This window comes from Hypomesus transpacificus, chromosome 7, assembly GCF_021917145.1.
Source record: "Hypomesus transpacificus isolate Combined female chromosome 7, fHypTra1, whole genome shotgun sequence".
Classification (NCBI taxonomy): Eukaryota; Metazoa; Chordata; class Actinopteri; order Osmeriformes; family Osmeridae; genus Hypomesus; species Hypomesus transpacificus.
The window spans coordinates 9,965,170-9,982,615 of record NC_061066.1 but is presented as its reverse complement, the minus strand read 5'-3'; the positions used below and the strand labels follow the sequence as shown (position 1 = coordinate 9,982,615).

Genomic DNA, 17,446 nt, shown 5'->3' with positions numbered 1-17,446 from the left:
AAAAACATGAGTTATCAATCCTAATGCCTCTTTTTTGGTTTGTCTACTCTGCTTGTCAACCACCCCCGAGGGACTCGATGTTTGGGGCATACAAACCCTGCGTCGCTCCATAAAGGACGAGGCTCTGTGGCGTCACCCTACACTCTCCTGGGAAGTAATATGATGGATCAGAAAGAGGGTGAGAGTAAGGGTGGGAGAGTGAGGGTGAGAGTAAGGGTGAGAGAGTGAGGGTGAGAGTAAGGGTGAGAGAGTGAGGGTGATAGTAAGGGTGGGAGAGTGAGGGTGAGAGTAAGGGTGAGAGAGTGAGGGTGATAGTAAGGGTGGGAGAGTGAGGGTGAGAGTAAGGGTGAGAGTAAGGGTGAGAGAGTGAGGGTGATAGTAAGGGTGAGAGATTTAATCAATTGCACTTTAACAAAAAAGAAACTCTTTATTATCGGCAATTCACATTCAACCATATGTAAATTAAAGCCGCAAAACATGTGATGTGACAAAGAAAAAAAGACATTGATATAAAATATTCAAACTGCACAAATAGTAATAGTTTTTTTGTGTGGAAACTCTTGAGGAGCGGTCTACAGTAGAATCCTGCTCCAGACCCCAGGGTACAGGTGTGTGACCCCAGGGTACAGGTGTGTGACCCTAGGGTACAGGTTCAAGCGTGTTGGTGGCATAGACATCCACAGCATTACACATGGAAGTGCTCACAGCAGTATTATATGGGCCTTTCTAATTACAGCACACACACCAATCACATGCTGCAATTACATACACATTCACAGACCCCAGTTCCTCATACACATATACATATTACAAGCCACACGCACACTATAAGCCAGGTGAGGGAGGAGGGGTGGAGAGGGGTGGGGTCTCCAGAGTACACCCTGTGTGATGCACATGCAGTAAGGATGGGTGGTGTTGCTTGGTTCTGATCTGTAAACAAGGAAACGGTGCTGAACTACAGATCCTTTTTGTCGCCTCCTTCCTCCTGGAGAATCTACAGAGGAGGGAGGGAGAAGGAGAGAGAGATATTTATGAAAGAGATGAAGGGATGAACACCAGTTAAAATAAAATACAACTGCACCTGCAGAGCCTGGAGTAGGAAAGACAGAGCGACAGGAAGGAGAGAGATGAGATAAAGGGAGAGAGATAGGTAGAGAGTCACCTGCAGCTTGTGGTGTTCCTTCATCAGTGAGTCGTACTCCAGGGTTAGACCCTCCTGCTGCTCCTTCAGGGCCAGCAGCTCCGCCTCGGACCTCCTCAATACTGGGGACACACAGCATCCTGGCTGATTGTGTGTGTGTATATATAGGTGTGTGTATACATATGCGTATGTGCGCACGCTCGGTGTACCCACCTTCTTCAGAGCCCTTCAGCTCAGCCTTCAGCTTCTCCACCTCCTTCCTCAGCATCTGGTTTCCTTCCCTTGTGGCCTCATCTCCTCTCCTCTCCAGCAGAGTCTGCAACAGGCTCAACATTTACCTGGTTCTGCCGAAGCTCAGATGCAGTGACAGAGACACTGTATGCTAGGCTAACTGGGCTATGCTATTCAGAGCTACTTGGCCAGTTACATTAGTCAGATAGCTTGGTGAGCTACAGTACAGTAGCTAGATGAGCTTAAGCAGCCTGCTAGCCAGGTGAGCTTAAGTACAGTGGCATGGTACATTTACATGTTTTCATTTAGCAGATGCTTTTATCCAAAGCGACTTCCAAACGAGAGCTTTACAAAAGTGCATAGGTCAATGATCATGAACAACGAGATAGCCTCGTAGGAAGTGGAAGCTAAATGAGCTACAGCACAGCAGCCTGATAGCTAGGTGAGCTAAAGCTAGCTAGCTAATGCTAAGAGCTAACCTGTTCCAGGAGCTCGTTGTCCTCTATGTATTGCTTGGCGGCCTGGTTAGCGCTGTCTGCCTGGGTCTGCAGCGAGGCAGTAGAGCTCTCAGCGCTGGCCAGCTGGCTGATCAGGGTGGTCACCCTCCTCATCACCCTACGGGTCACAGGGGTCACCAAGTCACTTCTCAGCACTCACTCACACACATACTAACACTACCGATGTAGTGTCACCAAACTACTGAGTTTGACCAATTTATCTGTGAGGAAACTTGTTCAGGAAGTGATGTAAGACTCACAGCCAAAGGAAGAGAGAGAAGCCAGAGATGTAGAGGTTCCTCTGGGCTCTGAACAGCTTCATGTGAAGGTGATCAAACATGTTGGGATGCAGCTTGGGGTCTTTGCTCTGCTCCGACCCAGAGTACTTCCTCACCTCTCGCACAGCATCTGAGTGACAACACACACCTGATTCTGATTCTAAACTCAATGAACTAAGACAACTTCCTGTGTTTTCAGTATGTTATGAGAAAATTGGCAGAGGAAAAAAATAACATTGTATGCTAATTTACGCTATATGCTAAGACTTACTAATAATGTATTAATTTGGGGATTTGAACCTGTAACCTATTGATCTGTAATGAAATGCTCTGACCACTGAGCTACACCTCGTATATATGCTTGTATCGTATTTAGTGTTTACTAGCATACTACTACTGCACACAGCTGTGATGGACTGCTGTCACCAACCGAGGAATAGGACAACCAGGACAATGATCATGGTGAGGAAGAACTTGTTCCCAAATCGGGCCACCCGGTTCCAAATACTCAACTGGAATATATTCTGCCATCTGCAGAGAGAGGGAGAGAAAGTGAGAGGAAGAGACAGAGGGAGAGAAGAGAGACAGAGGTAGAAAAGAGAGACAGAGGGAGAGAAGAGAGACAGAGGTAGAGGAGAGAGACAGAGGGAGAGAAGAGAGAGAGGTAGAGGAGAGAGACAGAGGGAGAGAAGAGAGACAGGGGTAGAGGAGAGTCAGAGGGCGTAGGAGAGTAGGAAAGTGAAACACTGTTAGTAGCTCCATCATGGTTTCCCGAGCTGATAAAACGAAAGAAAGGCCTTAAAAGGACCGTACCTCCTTGCTGAAATGAAGGGCAGGCAGAAGATGAGGAGGATTCCAATCTCCACGTACAGGAAAAGAGCTACTGCAGTCCACTGTAGCGTCATCTCCAGAGACGTGGTCTGGACGAGATGGGACCAGTTCAATAAACCAACAAGCGAATTTTGTTGGGCAGCAACAAACATTTGGATGCGAACTACCAGCGATACAATGAATCAACAATGCAAACCTTGTTTTCAATGATAAGCTTCTAAGCGAGAGATTCTGTTCAAAGTTCACGTCACAAGTAGAGGCTAATACCAACACATGTATACAGGTCCCTGCACCTAATTTAATGTACTCTAAAGTCAAAAATTGTATCAGCAATGTTGGCAAGCTAGCTTGCGAACATACTGGAAATAAAGTAAGTCTTACATATGTCTTGCAAATAGTTTACCTTGCCCGTCACAGTTACGAGAACTTTAAGCAGAAGGCTGCTCAGCACACAACTCACAAGCCAGATAATAAGCTGGCTAGCTCACGACATCTACCCGATATTAAGCTAAGCCATGCGGTAAACAAAGATTACTTCTTTTTTTTAATTAAGAATGCTATAAACCATACTAAATCACTTTCTGAAACTCACAAATTGATTTATGCCCCTCAGACGGCTTGGAAAGTTTTAACAAGTGTGGACACAAAATTTGGTCCCCAGCCCACTTCCTGAAAGCACCAACATTCAACGTAGCGTTTTCCACCAGTCAACTTTCCTTCTTTACTTCCGCACTACTCAAAATCTGCATTTACGTCGCCAGGCGCTCTCGACACCCCCAAAAAACGAAGATTATTTTGCTTCAGGAAACACTATTGAGGGGTCCAATTATAAATCAAGTTTTAATCTGCCTCTTTTTTGGTGGCACGCTTTGGGTTTCACAGAATGAAACAATAATTTGACGTCCAGAGCTATATTAACAGCAGAGAATATTAACTCAATGGTCTAAACAAGATCAGTTCCTCCTCTAATTACACGAAGATGAAGAACGTCCGGACACGACCGGATGTAAGGTACATTAAAATAAAGCATTCAAGCTAGCTAGAAGACATGGAGGCTAGGCAAAGCCACTATTGACAGCCTTTCCCCTCCTACCAACAACTATTTAGAGTTCCTTTATCACGGACGTCTTTTGGCAAAGGTAAGCAATGAATAACACTTTTTCACACACAGAGACCCAACGCAGTTCATCAAACATGTATGAATCAATGACGTCTTACTACTGTAAGCTAACTACGTTGGCTTGTTAGCTAGCTTTCCCAGGTTGAGGTAGCAAGCCTAGGTAGACAACTAACAAAAACATCAGCCAGCCAGTCAGCAAGGTGAGGCCCCAACAGGTTTTGTGAGCCAGGTTTTCAGCATTTTAAATGGAGAACGTCAGAGTAAGGTTGAGTTCACTTCGGAGACACCACCAGACATGCAAGCCAGTGCTAACGCTCGCTAGCTAACCCGTGCTACGTACACAGCAATCGTGGCTTGAATGACATATCTTTAGTTTCACAATAGCTTTTCGGTATCAATTTTAGCGGTATTATAACACTGTTTTTCCCTATCTAGTTCTACTCCGTTATTTGTTCTCACGTAGGCAAACAAGACGGCATTTTTTTTTATTTTCAGTAAGTTGTGAGCTGAGAATGCAATGTAGTAAGTAAATCTAACGCAAACGTATTGGGTTTTGTCAGCTAGCTAACTAGACAGTATGTTTCGTAGAGGTCTCGTCCGCATCAGCAGGTGTGTTTTCGGAGCAACTGGTCCCAACAGCTTAAGTGACAACGTTAGGCCCAATCTAGGCGATCTCCCATGTATACTAGACTAGGGACTTTCTACAAGTCTTTGTGAGGGTGATTTGGTCCTAAATTTTGTTCTTATTTTATACGGATCTAAATTAGGTAGTTCTACATCGCACTTCATCCTGTATGTACGGTATATTAGTCTTACTCTGTCTCGCTGCTATTGCGCTGTTGGCACTCAAACGAGACGGAGATGTAATGACCCTTTACGCCAGACAGGTGTGGGAAAAGGAAGTTGAGACCAAGTTTGCTCACTTGAATACCGTTTTCTAGCTGACAGTTTCTACGTCACGTTGTTACATCGCTGTGCTTTCTGAGAGGAGCAGAGTGAGCTGGCTCTGTCATTGTTGGGGGGAGGGAAGGTGTTGTGGCGAGCTGATTATTGTATGACAGAGCTGAATTAATGTATGGTAGGGTATTAAGGATAGATGGAGTCACACTGAAGCCCATGATAGGAGAAGGCCTGTCTGAGCAGGATGGAATGTAATGGCAGACATTAGGTCTGACACTGAAGACAGGAGGGGGCCATGGGTGCGTGGCTAGGCGGTGTCAAACGAAGGATCTCTTCAGTATGCTTATCTTGTTATGGGAACACTCTGCTTAAGTTAGACCAGGAAGAGACAAGGGAGTAAGGGTTGCTATGGTTATTGAGGCTGTTCTCAGTAGAAACTGAGGAGCTTCTAACTCCCAAGGGAGAGAGCACGATGCGAACATGTCAGAGTGACGTCAAGTGAGGAGGGGGCTGAGTAGGGTGCAGGAAGGTTTGCGAGAACAACATGGTTAGGGGCTAGGAGAGTGGAGATTTTGGGGACCATGCTACTTCAGGACACTGTGTTTGAGGTGAAATTAGCCCCTAAGCCAAGGTTGAGGATGCGCACGCAGCAAAGGGATGGATGACTTCATCTTCCAGAAGCTTCTAGAAGGTTCCATATTGCACAATCTTATCTCTTGGGACAGGGGGTGTGAGCTAAATATTCAGCCTATATTACCAGATGTTGGAGAGAGTTGGGGGCCCTTTTGTTCTGTACCAGTGTATACTTGTATTCAACCAATCTGCCTGAATAAACACCATCAAGCCACCTCTTTGGACTTGAGAACTAAACTTTGAGACTTGACTCTATTTTTGATCCACTCCTACTTCTGAGATTTCCACATCAAAGGACAGCAAGGGGGGCTGACATGTCTGTGACGTCACAGAAGCCGGTGTGTTCATGGAACCTGACTCAGCTGTACCTGACAGAGAAACCACAATGGGGATGCTTGTGTTTCCGTGTATTGCTCTGAATCCATTACTGAAACTCACCTGAACCCATCTAATCATCCTACCCCCCCCCCCCCAGACTACAGTCATGGAGTCCATGCTGAACAAGCTGAAGAGCACCGTTACCAAGGTGACGGCTGATGTCACCAGTGCCGTCATGGGCAACCCGGTGACGCGAGAGTTTGAGGTGGGGCGCCACATCGCCAGCGGGGGGCCTGGGATGAGCTGGAGGATCTACAATGGGACCAAGAAGTCCACCAAGCAGGTGTGTGTGTGTACATGTCTGTGTTGGAATAGCCAGTGTGTAATGTTGTGGTGTGTGTTGGAACAGGAGGTGTGTGATGTTGTTGTGGTGTGTGTTGGAACAGGAGGTGGCAGTGTTTGTGTTGGATAAGAAGATGCTGGAGAAGCACCAGAGGTTTGATAAGGAGCAGGTTCTGGAGTCTCTGAAGAAAGGAGTTCAGCAGCTGACCAGGCTACGCCACCCTCGCCTGCTCACCGTCCAGCACCCACTAGAGGAGTCACGGTACACACATATACACGCATGCACTCACACACACACACACACACACCTATGATGCCATGAGCAGCATCCTCTCAGAGCTGGGCCTCAAACAGGCTCTGACTTGGTCTCTCGTTGGTTCATACAGAACTGTGTGTTTTTTTTAAATCCAGTTCTGATCAAAGCCAGCTCTGCAGACCATGTTGTGAATACATGTCCTTTTAGAGGAATCTAGACTCCTACTTTCCTTCATCTGTCTCTCCGTCACTCTCTCTCTCTTTTACGCTCTCTCTCTCATTTACTCTCTCCCTTGTCCTCTCTCTCTCATTCATCTCTGTCTCTCCTCTCATCCCTCCCTGTAGAGATTCTCTGGCGTTCTGTACGGAGCCTGTGTTTGCCAGTCTGGCCAACGTGCTGGGCCAGACTGACAACCTGCCCAGCCCTGTCCCCCCTGACATCATGGACTACAGCCTGTACCCTGTGGAGACCAAGTATGGACTGCTGCAGGTACACACGCACACACACACACACACACACACGGAGGTGCAAATGTTTTATTTTATTTTATTGAAAACAACATTGCAGTTGCCTGGCTTTGACGAGGGGGTGGAGAATTAGCATCAGCTGTGTGCTTGACCATCAAGTGGTATTTCAGACTGGACGTGCTGCGATGATAGCTCAGTTCACACTGACAAAACACACAGATCACTTTGGTCTTGTTAATGGAACCATTTAGCAACTTTTTAAAAGTAAACATTCCATTCAGAATCTTATTGGCATCCATTTCGGCGTCTCGTGCTCGCCATCCACTCAACTTAACGTTAGCCTACTACTCTTTTGCCGGCTCGCAAGCCCAAACAAGCGTGTGGAAGAACGCATTTAACTGACAGCTATTTTTTTTAATGTTTTTCAACCTTCACAAAAGGTATTTTTGAACATATTTATTTGTTTTAGTAAAAAATAATAATATCTATATATATATATATATTTTTTTTTTTAAACCTATCGTATCAAAATCGATAATCGTTGCATCCCTACACACACTCCACGCATACACGCCACACACACTCCACAGTGACCAGAGTGTTCCTGTGGTGCAGGTGTCAGAGGGTCTGGCGTTCCTTCACAGCGGGGTGAAGATGGTCCACGGGAACCTGTGTCCTGAAAACATCATCCTGAACAAGAGCGGAGCCTGGAAGATCATGGGCTTCGACTTCAGCATCTCCTCCACCAACCCCTCAGACACCGAGGTGACAGACACACACACCACACACACGGGTACATGCATAGATACAGACACATGTGAAAACGGACACAGCGGCTGTTTATCAATCCGAAGAACGCTAAGAACGTACTTGCATTCTTAAGAAGAACGTTCTTGCCAAGCGTCCTTGAGAGAATGGTCTTGCAAGACCGTTAGGACGGAGAATTAATTGAGATGCGGATTTTCTTCGCTATTGCGCAATACCCTGGACTCGCTAGCTAGGTTATCAAAAAGTCAGAGCAAATTTACGAATTAGCTGTTTCATCAATAAAATAAGCACATTTTCAGCGACTACACTGCCTATTTTTCGTCACATTTTAATTCAGATGCTGATTTTCACGTACCGTTTAGCTGAAATATGAAAAGTAAAAACTTAGTTATGAAGTTTGTCCGCCTCTCCTGACATCTTGCATGACTTCTGGGGAATCAGAAGCGTTCTCGCTGGTCAAGTCACCATCCGATGCATCCTCGATAAAAGGGGCGGATCAGGAACATTTCCGGGTGTTTTTGGCATTCTTGGTGACTTGTGTTCTTTGAATTGGAACCGTACTTAGGCAATGAAAGATGACGTCAAACAAGTTCGCAAAAACACAAGAACAGAGAAAAACGTGGATTGATAAACAGCCAACAACACTACTTAATACTGTCTTAATAGTTCTCTTCCTCCTTTCTGTAGGGAGAAAGTAGCATTAGTATGCAGTAGGGGTGTAACGATACACTCAGCTCATGATTCGATATGTATCACAGTATTGTGTGTACAAAACAATACGTATCATGATATTTTGAACAACATTTTAAATTATGCTGAAATTCACTCAACAGATTTATTTCCAAAACATTAAAGCTTTTCAAAAAAATTCTTTGTTGTACATATGATTTAGTTAACTCCGTTCAAGCGATTTCTGTGAATGCAATGAATGCAGGTGCAGAGTAGGTTGGGTGCCCATTAGCTCAACCAATAGGATCAAACAGATGTCATAAAATGTTGTATTGCGATATATTGTTCCACGATATATTGTTCCACCCCCACGACTTAATACTGTCTTTTTTGAACTAGCAGGATCGTTTTAGCTTGTGTGCTTGGGGTCTTGCCCCTACACACACACTCATCTACCCCCCCCCCCCCCCCCTCCCCAGCCTAAGTTCTCATGTCGGGAGTGGGAGCCCAGCCTGCCCCCCCTGTGCCTCCCCAACCCCTCGTACCTTGCCCCAGAGTACATCCTGTCTGTGAGCTGTGACACGGCATCAGACATGTACTCTTTGGGGGTGCTGATCCACGCCATCTTCAACCAGGGAGCCCCTGTCCTGCAGGTCAACCAGAATGACATCTTCAAAAGCTTCAGCAGGCAGCTGGACCAGGTACGCACACACACACACACACACGCTCGCTCACACACACACACACACACACACAGGCTCACACATCCTCACACACACACTCCCAGACTCACACACAGTGACAGTGTTGTCCCCCAGCTGAGCAGGCTGGGGCCGTCCATGCTGACTGTCCCAGAGGAGGTGAGGGAGCACGTCAAGATGCTGCTCAGTATCACACCCACCGTCAGACCAGACGCTGACCAGATGACCAAGGTGACCCCTCACCCTGACCCCTCACCCTGACCCTCACCCTGACCCCTGACCCCTCAACCTGACCCCTCTCTCTCTCTCCCTCCAGATCCCCTTCTTTGATGATGTGGGGGCAGTGACGCTGCAGTATTTTGACTCCCTGTTCCAGAGAGATAACCTGCAGAAGTCTCAGTTCTACAAAGGACTGCCCAAAGTACTGCCCAAGCTACCCAAGGTGAGGGGAGGAGAGGCCAGTCATGTTTTTAGTTTTATTTCTGTCATGTTTCCTCACAACTCTCCTACTTTCTCCCTGTCTCCTCCTCCCTCCATCTCTCCTCCCTTCAGAGGGTGGTGGTGTATCGTATCCTGCCAGCTCTCACCTCTGAGTTTGTGAACCCAGACATGGTTCCCTTCATCCTCCCCAACGTGCTTCTCATAGCGGAGGAGTGCAGCAAGGAGGAGTATGTCAGACTCATCCTCCCAGACCTCACCCCCGTCTTCAAACAGCAGGAGCCTGTCCAGGTACACATGCATGCACGCACACATGCACGCACACATGCACGCACACATGCACGCGCACACATCAGTTTGCTAGCACAAACATGTCAATGATTATGCGCGAAGGAAGAACTTATCATAATTGGCAATGGCCTAACCTGGGTTAAGGGGCTTGACTAGGGGCTTGACTAGGTGTCAGTCTCTTTCCCTTTATCTATCTATCTCTCTCTCCCCTCCCTCCTCTCTCTTTCCTTCTTCCCATGCTGCAGGCGAGCAACATGGTGAGTGGTATGCCAGTAGCTGTGTTTGTCTGAAGTGTTACTCTAACATTACACACAGCTTCCTATACCCACTACTACTCCATTCACCTCAGTGAAAGTCATATTTAATTGAACTCTCTCTGTGTGCGTGTCTTCCATGTTGACGGTGTGTGTTTCTCTGTCCTCCATGTTGACTGTGTGTGTGCGTGTGTCTCCAGATCCTGCTGATCTTCCTCCAGAAGATGGATCTTCTTCTGACCAAGACCCCAGCTGAGGACATCAAGAGCAGTGTGCTGCCCATGGTGTACCGGGCCCTGGAGGCTCCGTCCATACAGATACAGGTGCATAGCCTAGCTACACGTATGCCTAGCCTAACCTAGCTACACTTATGCCTAGCCTAGTTATACCTACACCTAAGTTAGCTATACCTACACCTAGCTTGACCAGCTACGCCTACACCTAGCCTAGCTATGCCTAGCCTACACATTTTATAATAACCCGAAACCCCGTAACCCTGTCCGAGCCAGCTGGCAGCTGTGTGCCCTGGGCTGATCTGATGCGTGTTCCCTCTCCAGGAACTGTGTCTCAACATCATCCCCACCTTCGCCAACCTGATCGACTACCCCTCCATGAAGAACTCTCTCATTCCTCGGATCAAATCAGCCTGCCTGCAGACGTCCTCCCTGGCCGTCAGTCGCCCTCCCCCTCAGATGGCACATTCTCTGCTCATTCTGTTCTTGCACGTTTTAAACCAGGTGCAGGCTGTCTTTAATGGTGTGTGTGTGTATAATTATCCCATGTGTGTAGGTGCGTGTCAACTCCCTGGTGTGCCTGGGGAAGATTCTGGAGTATCTGGATAAGTGGTTTGTGATAGACGAAGTGCTCCCCTTCCTGCAGCAGATCCCCTCCAGGGAGCCTGCCGTGCTCATGGGGATCCTGGGTACGTAGGCCGGGCAGATGCACCGTGGGGGACTGGGTGAAGTTTGAGAAGCTGGTTGATCTGGACTGTGTGAACATTGAGAAGCTGGTTGATCTGGACTGTGTGAACATAGAGAAGCTGGTTGATCTGGACTGTTCCCTCCAGGTATTTACAAGTGCACCTTCACACACAAGAAGCTGGGGATTCCCAAAGAGCACCTTGCTGCCAAGAGTCTCCCTCACCTGGTGTCCCTCAGCATTGACAACAACCTCAACCTCAGCCAGGTAGCTAACCTCCATCTCAGTACCCCAGCCAGGTAGCTAACCTCCATCTCAGTACCTCAGCCAGGTAGCTAACCTCAATCTCAGTACCTCAGCCAGGTAGCTAACCTCCATCTCAGTACCCCAGCCAGGTAGCTAACCTCCATCTCAGTACCCCAGCCAGGTAGCTAACCTCCATCTCAGTACCTCAGCCAGGTAGCTAACCTCCATCTCAGTACCCCAGCCAAGTAGTTAACCTCCATCTCAGTACCTCAGCCAGGTAGCTAACCTCCATCTCAGTACCCCAGCCTGGTAGCTAACCTCCATCTCAGTACCCCAGCCAAGTAGTTAACCTCCATCTCAGTACCTCAGCCAGGTAGCTAACCTCCAGCTCAGTACCTCAGCCAGGTAGCTAACCTCCATCTCAGTACCCCAGCCAGGTAGCTAACCTCCATCTCAGTACCCCAGCCAGGTAGCTAACCTCCATCTCAGTACCTCAGCCAGGTAGCTAACCTCCATCTCAGTACCCCAGCCAGGTAACTAACCTCCACCTCCTCTGTGTTCAGTTCAACTCGTTCATGCTGGTGATCAGGGAGATGCTGAGTCGTATGGAGGCGGAGCATAAGACCAAGCTGGAGCAGCTCCACGCCATGCAAGAGCAGCAGAGGTACCAACACATCACTCACAACTTAGCAACACTGTCTGTGTGTGCAGGTCCGGTGTGTGCAGGTCAGGTGTGTGCAGGTCAGGTGTGTGCAGGCCAGGTGTGTGCAGGTCAGGTGTGTGCAGGTCAGGTGTGTGCAGGTCAGGTGTGTGCAGGTCAGGTGTGTGCAGGTCAGGTGTGTGCAGGCCAGGTGTGTGCAGGTCTGGTGTGTGCAGGTGTGTGTATACTATGCAGGTGTGTGTGTGCAGGCCAGGTATGTGTGTGTGTGTGCAGGTCAGGTGTGTGTGTGTTGACACCTGTGTCCTATCATCCTCAGGAGTCTGAATATCTCCAACCAGGGGAACCAATCAGAACAGACCAAGAGCACTCCAAGCCCTGGCAACCAGGTGAGAGGCTGTTGCCATGACAACAGTGGCAGCCCTTACGTGTGTTCATTCTAGACTGGGTATGTGTGTGGTGTGAAGTGTGCACTGATAGGCCCATGTGTTGCTCAGATGGACGACTTCTTCGGAGCAGCGGGGGTCAACGGCCGTGAGAACGGCTCTTCTGCTCCAGCGTCACAGCCCAACAGAGTAAGACTATCCTGCCTAACACTAACCCTGCCTGGCCCTAACCCTCACAGCCCTACCCCCTCCTGTACTCTAGCCCAAACCTGCATGGACCTTATACTGCTCCAATACCTGCTGTCCTGGTTTCTAAACCTCTCTCTCCCCCCTCACCCTAGATGTCCCTGACCCTGGAGGAGAAGCAGCGTCTAGCTAAGGAGCAGGAGCAGGCAGCCAAGCTGAGGAGCCAGAAGCCCCTCAACCCCCAGACCGTCACCCCAGACACCCCCAACTCACAGGTACCACACACACCATCCTCACAGGTAACCACACCCCCCCCACCTCACAGGTACCACACCCCCCCCAACTCACAGGTTCCACACCCACCCACCTCACAGGTAACCACACCCCCAACTCACAGGTACCACACACACCCACCTCACAGGTAACCACCCCCCCCCCACCTCACAGGTAACCACACCCTCCCTTACCTCACAGGTACCACACACCCCCCCACCTCACAGGTAACCACACCCACCCACCTCACAGGTAACCACACCCCCCCACCTCACAGGTAACCACACCCACCCACCTCACAGGTAACCACACCCCCCCACCTCACAGGTAACCACACCCCCCCACCTCACAGGTAACCACCCCCCCCACCTCACAGGTAACCACACCCCCCCCACCTCACAGGTAACCACCCCCCCCCACCTCACAGGTAACCACACCCCCCCACCTCACAGGTAACCACCCCCCCCCACCTCACAGGTAACCCCCCCCCCCCCCCACACCTCACAGGTAACCACACCCCCCCACCTCACAGGTAACCACACCCCCCCACCTCACAGGTAACCACCCCCCCACCTCACAGGTAACCACACCCCCCCACCTCACAGGTAACCACCCCCCCACCTCACAGGTAACCACCCCCCCCCCACCTCACAGGTAACCACACCCCCCCACCTCACAGGTAACCACCCCCCCACCTCACAGGTAACCACCCCCCCCCCCACCTCACAGGTAACCACCCCCCCCCCACCTCACAGGTAACCACACCCCCCCACCTCACAGGTAACCACACCCACCCACCTCACAGGTAACCACACCCCCCCACCTCACAGGTAACCACACCCCCCCCACCTCACAGGTAACCACCCCCCCACCTCACAGGTAACCACACCCCCCCCACCTCACAGGTAACCACCCCCCCCCCCCACCTCACAGGTAACCACACCCCCCCCCACCTCACAGGTAACCACACCCCCCCCCACCTCACAGGTAACCACACCCACCCACCTCACAGGTAACCACACCCCCCCACCTCACAGGTAACCACACCCACCCACCTCACAGGTAACCACACCCCCCCACCTCACAGGTAACCACACCCCCCCCACCTCACAGGTAACCACCCCCCCCACCTCACAGGTAACCACACACCCCCCACCTCACAGGTAACCACCCCCCCCCCACCTCACAGGTAACCACACCCCCCCACCTCACAGGTAACCACCCCCCCCACCTCACAGGTAACCACACCCCCCCCACCTCACAGGTAACCACCCCCCCCACCTCACAGGTAACCACACCCCCCCACCTCACAGGTAACCACCCCCCCCCCCCACCTCACAGGTAACCACACCCCCCCACCTCACAGGTAACCACACCCACCCACCTCACAGGTAACCACACCCCCCCACCTCACAGGTAACCACACCCCCCCCACCTCACAGGTAACCACCCCCCCACCTCACAGGTAACCACACCCCCCCCACCTCACAGGTAACCACCCCCCCCCCCACCTCACAGGTAACCACACCCCCCCCCACCTCACAGGTAACCACACCCCCCCCCACCTCACAGGTAACCACACCCACCCACCTCACAGGTAACCACACCCCCCCACCTCACAGGTAACCACACCCACCCACCTCACAGGTAACCACACCCCCCCACCTCACAGGTAACCACACCCCCCCCACCTCACAGGTAACCACCCCCCCCCACCTCACAGGTAACCACACACCCCCCACCTCACAGGTAACCACCCCCCCCCCACCTCACAGGTAACCACACCCCCCCACCTCACAGGTAACCACCCCCCCCACCTCACAGGTAACCACACCCCCCCCACCTCACAGGTAACCACCCCCCCCACCTCACAGGTAACCACACCCCCCCACCTCACAGGTAACCACCCCCCCCCCCACCTCACAGGTAACCACACCCCCCCACCTCACAGGTAACCACCCCCCCCCACCTCACAGGTAACCACACCCCCCCCACCTCACAGGTAACCACACCCCCCCCCCCACCTCACAGGTACCCCCCCCCCCCCCCACCTCACAGGTGACCACACACACATGTGATACAGATGTGCCTCCCTGCCCTGTGTTTCCCACAGGCTAAAGACCTGAGCAGCAGCCTGCTGGCCAGCATGCCCTCCCTGGGCAGCCTGTCGCTGTCCCCCTCCCCCCGGCCGGGCCCCCTGCAGACCAGCCCCATGCCTGCCTTCCCCTCCTCCAGGCCCCCCTCCATCACCAACGGCTTCAACCCTGCTGTGGGCTTCCCAGTTGGGGGCCTGGGCCTGGCCATGCGGCCCCCTGGACCCAGCCTGTACGGAGGCATGGCCACCACCACCAGCACCCCCAACTTCAGCTCCCTAACCCAGACCCCCTGTGGGCCCCCCGGGAGGACCCCCGACATGTCTGCCCTGGACTCCCTCTTCACACCCAACAAGCCCAAAGTCAGCCTCAACCAAATGGGGCCCAAGCCCGCCCCCGTGGCCGGCACCCCCTGGCTGGGCCAGTTTGGTACGGTCCAGCCCTCTCCCGCCCCCATGCAGCCTGCGCCACTCACAATGGGGGGGGGCAGCAGCTTTGGCATGCAGGCCAACCCTTTCTTCAGCCCCCAGAACTTTGCCCCACCCTCGGCTGCCCCCTCCGGGATGCAAGGTGGATTGAAACAAAGCACCTCTGTCAACAACGATCTGAAAGACCTGTTTGGCTAGAATCACATCCCTGCATCCCTCCATCCAATCATAGAACAATGTCCTCCAGGGAACACATGCTGTTTGAGCCCCAGGTGGACCCAGGAGGAAGTTACAACAATCTGGATGTAACCATGACAACATCCAACAAAGGAAGTTACTTGATTGTGTCTTTAATCCAGATCTTTTGGAACTGTGGTAGTGTCTTCAATCTTGATTGGCTGGAACTTAAAAACTCTTTTCTTACTGAAGACATATGGGCGTGGCCAGGGAGTGGGATCAGTTACTACTGGGCACAGTCAAAGCAGGAAGTGAAAACAAACCAATTTAAAACATTTATTGACTCATAGATGATCTGAGTTAACATAGTATGCTGTCTGGGGTGGGATTCCTTCCAGCCTGTCTGTACAGCAGACTGTCAGTGATGTCAGAGCAACATGGTGGGCTTGATTGGATCCTGAGTTCCTCCTGTATGGGTCCTGATCCTTCCTTCTCCCTGTATCTCTCACTTTTCTTTCTTTCTATCCCACTCTCTTTCTATAACTCCATTCCTTTCTCTCTTTCTAGCTCCCTATCTCTTCGGTCCCTTGGTCCTGGGTGTGAGTCCTGCTTCTCATTCTCACACAAGTTGCTTGTGATATCATTCCAGATACGCAGACGGAGGTGTGTGTGTGTAGCCAGAGAGAGGGTGTGTGTGTTGGTGTGTGTGTGTGTGTAGCCAGAGAGGGTGTGTGTGAGACAGTCGGGAACAGAACCAGATCTCCTGTTGATGAACTAAGTGGAAATCGAATCTGTAGCTCCTCTTAGATCTTCTTCCTCTCCCTCTTCCTGTTAGATGGACAACAAGAAAGGGTCGATTACAGTTCGTATGTGCAATTCTCCATGTTACTTACAAACCACGTATCAATTAACTTATTGACTTACAATGATTTTATTCCATGCATCGACCCTACCTGCGCTGTTGAAACAATGCTTTTTAACCTGTTCACTAATTGTCTGAAATCATGTAATAATAATAAGGTTGCTCTTTTTCTGTACTTAGGTTGGGGGGTTTTTTGTGTCTAAAAGGGACCAAACATTCTTGGTGACATGAGTAAACAAAAAATATATCTTATATATAAATATAAGTGTTTCTAAAGGGAGTGTCTCTGGCAAAGTTTAGAGCGCTAGGTATCCCTCTGTTGGGGGGAAACGCCAGGTGTGTCTGGGTGTCTGCTGCTAGCAGACACCTCATGTCACATCTGGGATGTTACCTGAGGTGATGAAGGGCACCTGCCTGGTGTCCTAGGATGATGAAGGGCACCTGCCTGGTGATGAAGGGCACCTGCCTGGTGTTCTAGGGTGATAGTGAGGCCTTAGAGGAGGGGTGTGCAATATTACATGAGGAGGGGGAGTGGGGGAGGGGGGGCTGTGCCCTATGGAGGTGTTCCCCCTGGCGAGAGGAGGGTTGAGGAGGGGTTCAACAAGGGGTTTGTCTGCTGTGTGTTTTTACTGTATCGTCTTACCCAACTGTTTGAGTTAAAGTGAAGGAAAGCGTTGTAGATTATTTTTTCGATGCACCTTTAATTTGCCTCAATGTTATGAGCTGTTTCCACGGGCTGGGGGTGTGTGACCTACGACCCTGAGCTGGGGGGGGGGGGGGGGGGGGGGGGTGACCTATGACCCTGGCTCTGGCTCATGTGTTGATGTCCTGCTGGCTCCTCTAGGTCCTGCTGTCTTTGTGTCACTGGGTGTTCTCAGCTCATCACATGACAAATATGTAAATATATATATGAAAATACAGTCAAATATTCTATGTGATGTGTGTGTGTTTCAGTTTTTAGAAGATCAGAGAGAGACACGTCTTCAGACAGGACACTCATGTCCACCTCCCATGTGTTCAGAAGGTGGGGAGGAGCTCAGCAGCTCTGACTTTCCTCAGGTTGAAGAGAACTACAACATCAGTC

General features: G+C 50.6%; 2 protein-coding genes across 3 annotated transcripts; one reads left to right on the top strand and one right to left on the bottom strand.

Moving 5' to 3' along the window:
- Positions 1 to 407: 407 nt before the first annotated feature.
- On the bottom strand, positions 408 to 3,712 carry bcap29 (B cell receptor associated protein 29). Of its 2 annotated transcripts, none has more exons than XM_047023044.1 (8): positions 3,571 to 3,712; positions 2,961 to 3,067; positions 2,578 to 2,678; positions 2,130 to 2,277; positions 1,852 to 1,987; positions 1,355 to 1,457; positions 1,163 to 1,263; positions 408 to 994 (listed from the first exon to the last, which is right to left on the bottom strand). In XM_047023044.1, the coding sequence occupies exons 2-8, from the start codon at positions 3,050 to 3,052 to the stop codon at positions 956 to 958; spliced, it is 720 nt and encodes a 239-aa protein (XP_046879000.1). In that variant the 5' UTR covers positions 3,053 to 3,067; positions 3,571 to 3,712; the 3' UTR covers positions 408 to 955. The 2 variants fall into 2 exon arrangements, with proteins under 2 accessions (XP_046879000.1, XP_046879001.1); XM_047023045.1 differs by lacking the exon at positions 3,571 to 3,712 and adding an exon at positions 3,382 to 3,551.
- A 146-nt stretch (positions 3,713 to 3,858) lies between these two features.
- scyl2 (SCY1 like pseudokinase 2) lies at positions 3,859 to 16,878 on the top strand. Its single transcript, XM_047023035.1, has 18 exons — positions 3,859 to 4,117; positions 6,107 to 6,292; positions 6,396 to 6,553; positions 6,892 to 7,036; positions 7,630 to 7,779; positions 8,931 to 9,152; positions 9,270 to 9,383; positions 9,469 to 9,594; positions 9,705 to 9,881; positions 10,336 to 10,458; positions 10,693 to 10,806; positions 10,925 to 11,057; positions 11,202 to 11,320; positions 11,863 to 11,963; positions 12,277 to 12,346; positions 12,455 to 12,532; positions 12,685 to 12,804; positions 14,916 to 16,878. Exons 2-18 carry the CDS (start codon positions 6,116 to 6,118, stop codon positions 15,519 to 15,521), a joined length of 2,733 nt encoding a protein of 910 aa, XP_046878991.1. The 5' UTR covers positions 3,859 to 4,117; positions 6,107 to 6,115; the 3' UTR covers positions 15,522 to 16,878.
- Positions 16,879 to 17,446: the final 568 nt, after the last annotated feature.

Bases quoted from the DNA above. Each gene is read 5' to 3' on its own strand.
- bcap29 (XM_047023044.1), bottom strand. From the start codon at position 3,052: ATGACGCTACAGTGGACTGCAGTAGCTCTTTTCCTGTACGTGGAGATT. The intron at 2,278-2,577 runs GTTGGTGACAGC...GTTGTCACTCAG, and splicing joins CCTGGTTGTCCTATTCCTCG to ATGCTGTGCGAGAGGTGAGG. The intron at 1,458-1,851 runs GTTAGCTCTTAG...AGCCTGTTGCAG, and splicing joins ACAACGAGCTCCTGGAACAG to ACTCTGCTGGAGAGGAGAGG.
- scyl2 (XM_047023035.1), top strand. From the start codon at position 6,116: ATGGAGTCCATGCTGAACAAGCTGAAGAGCACCGTTACCAAGGTGACG. The intron at 9,595-9,704 runs GTGAGGGGAGGA...TCCTCCCTTCAG, and splicing joins TACTGCCCAAGCTACCCAAG to AGGGTGGTGGTGTATCGTAT. The intron at 9,882-10,335 runs GTACACATGCAT...GTGTGTCTCCAG, and splicing joins AACAGCAGGAGCCTGTCCAG to ATCCTGCTGATCTTCCTCCA.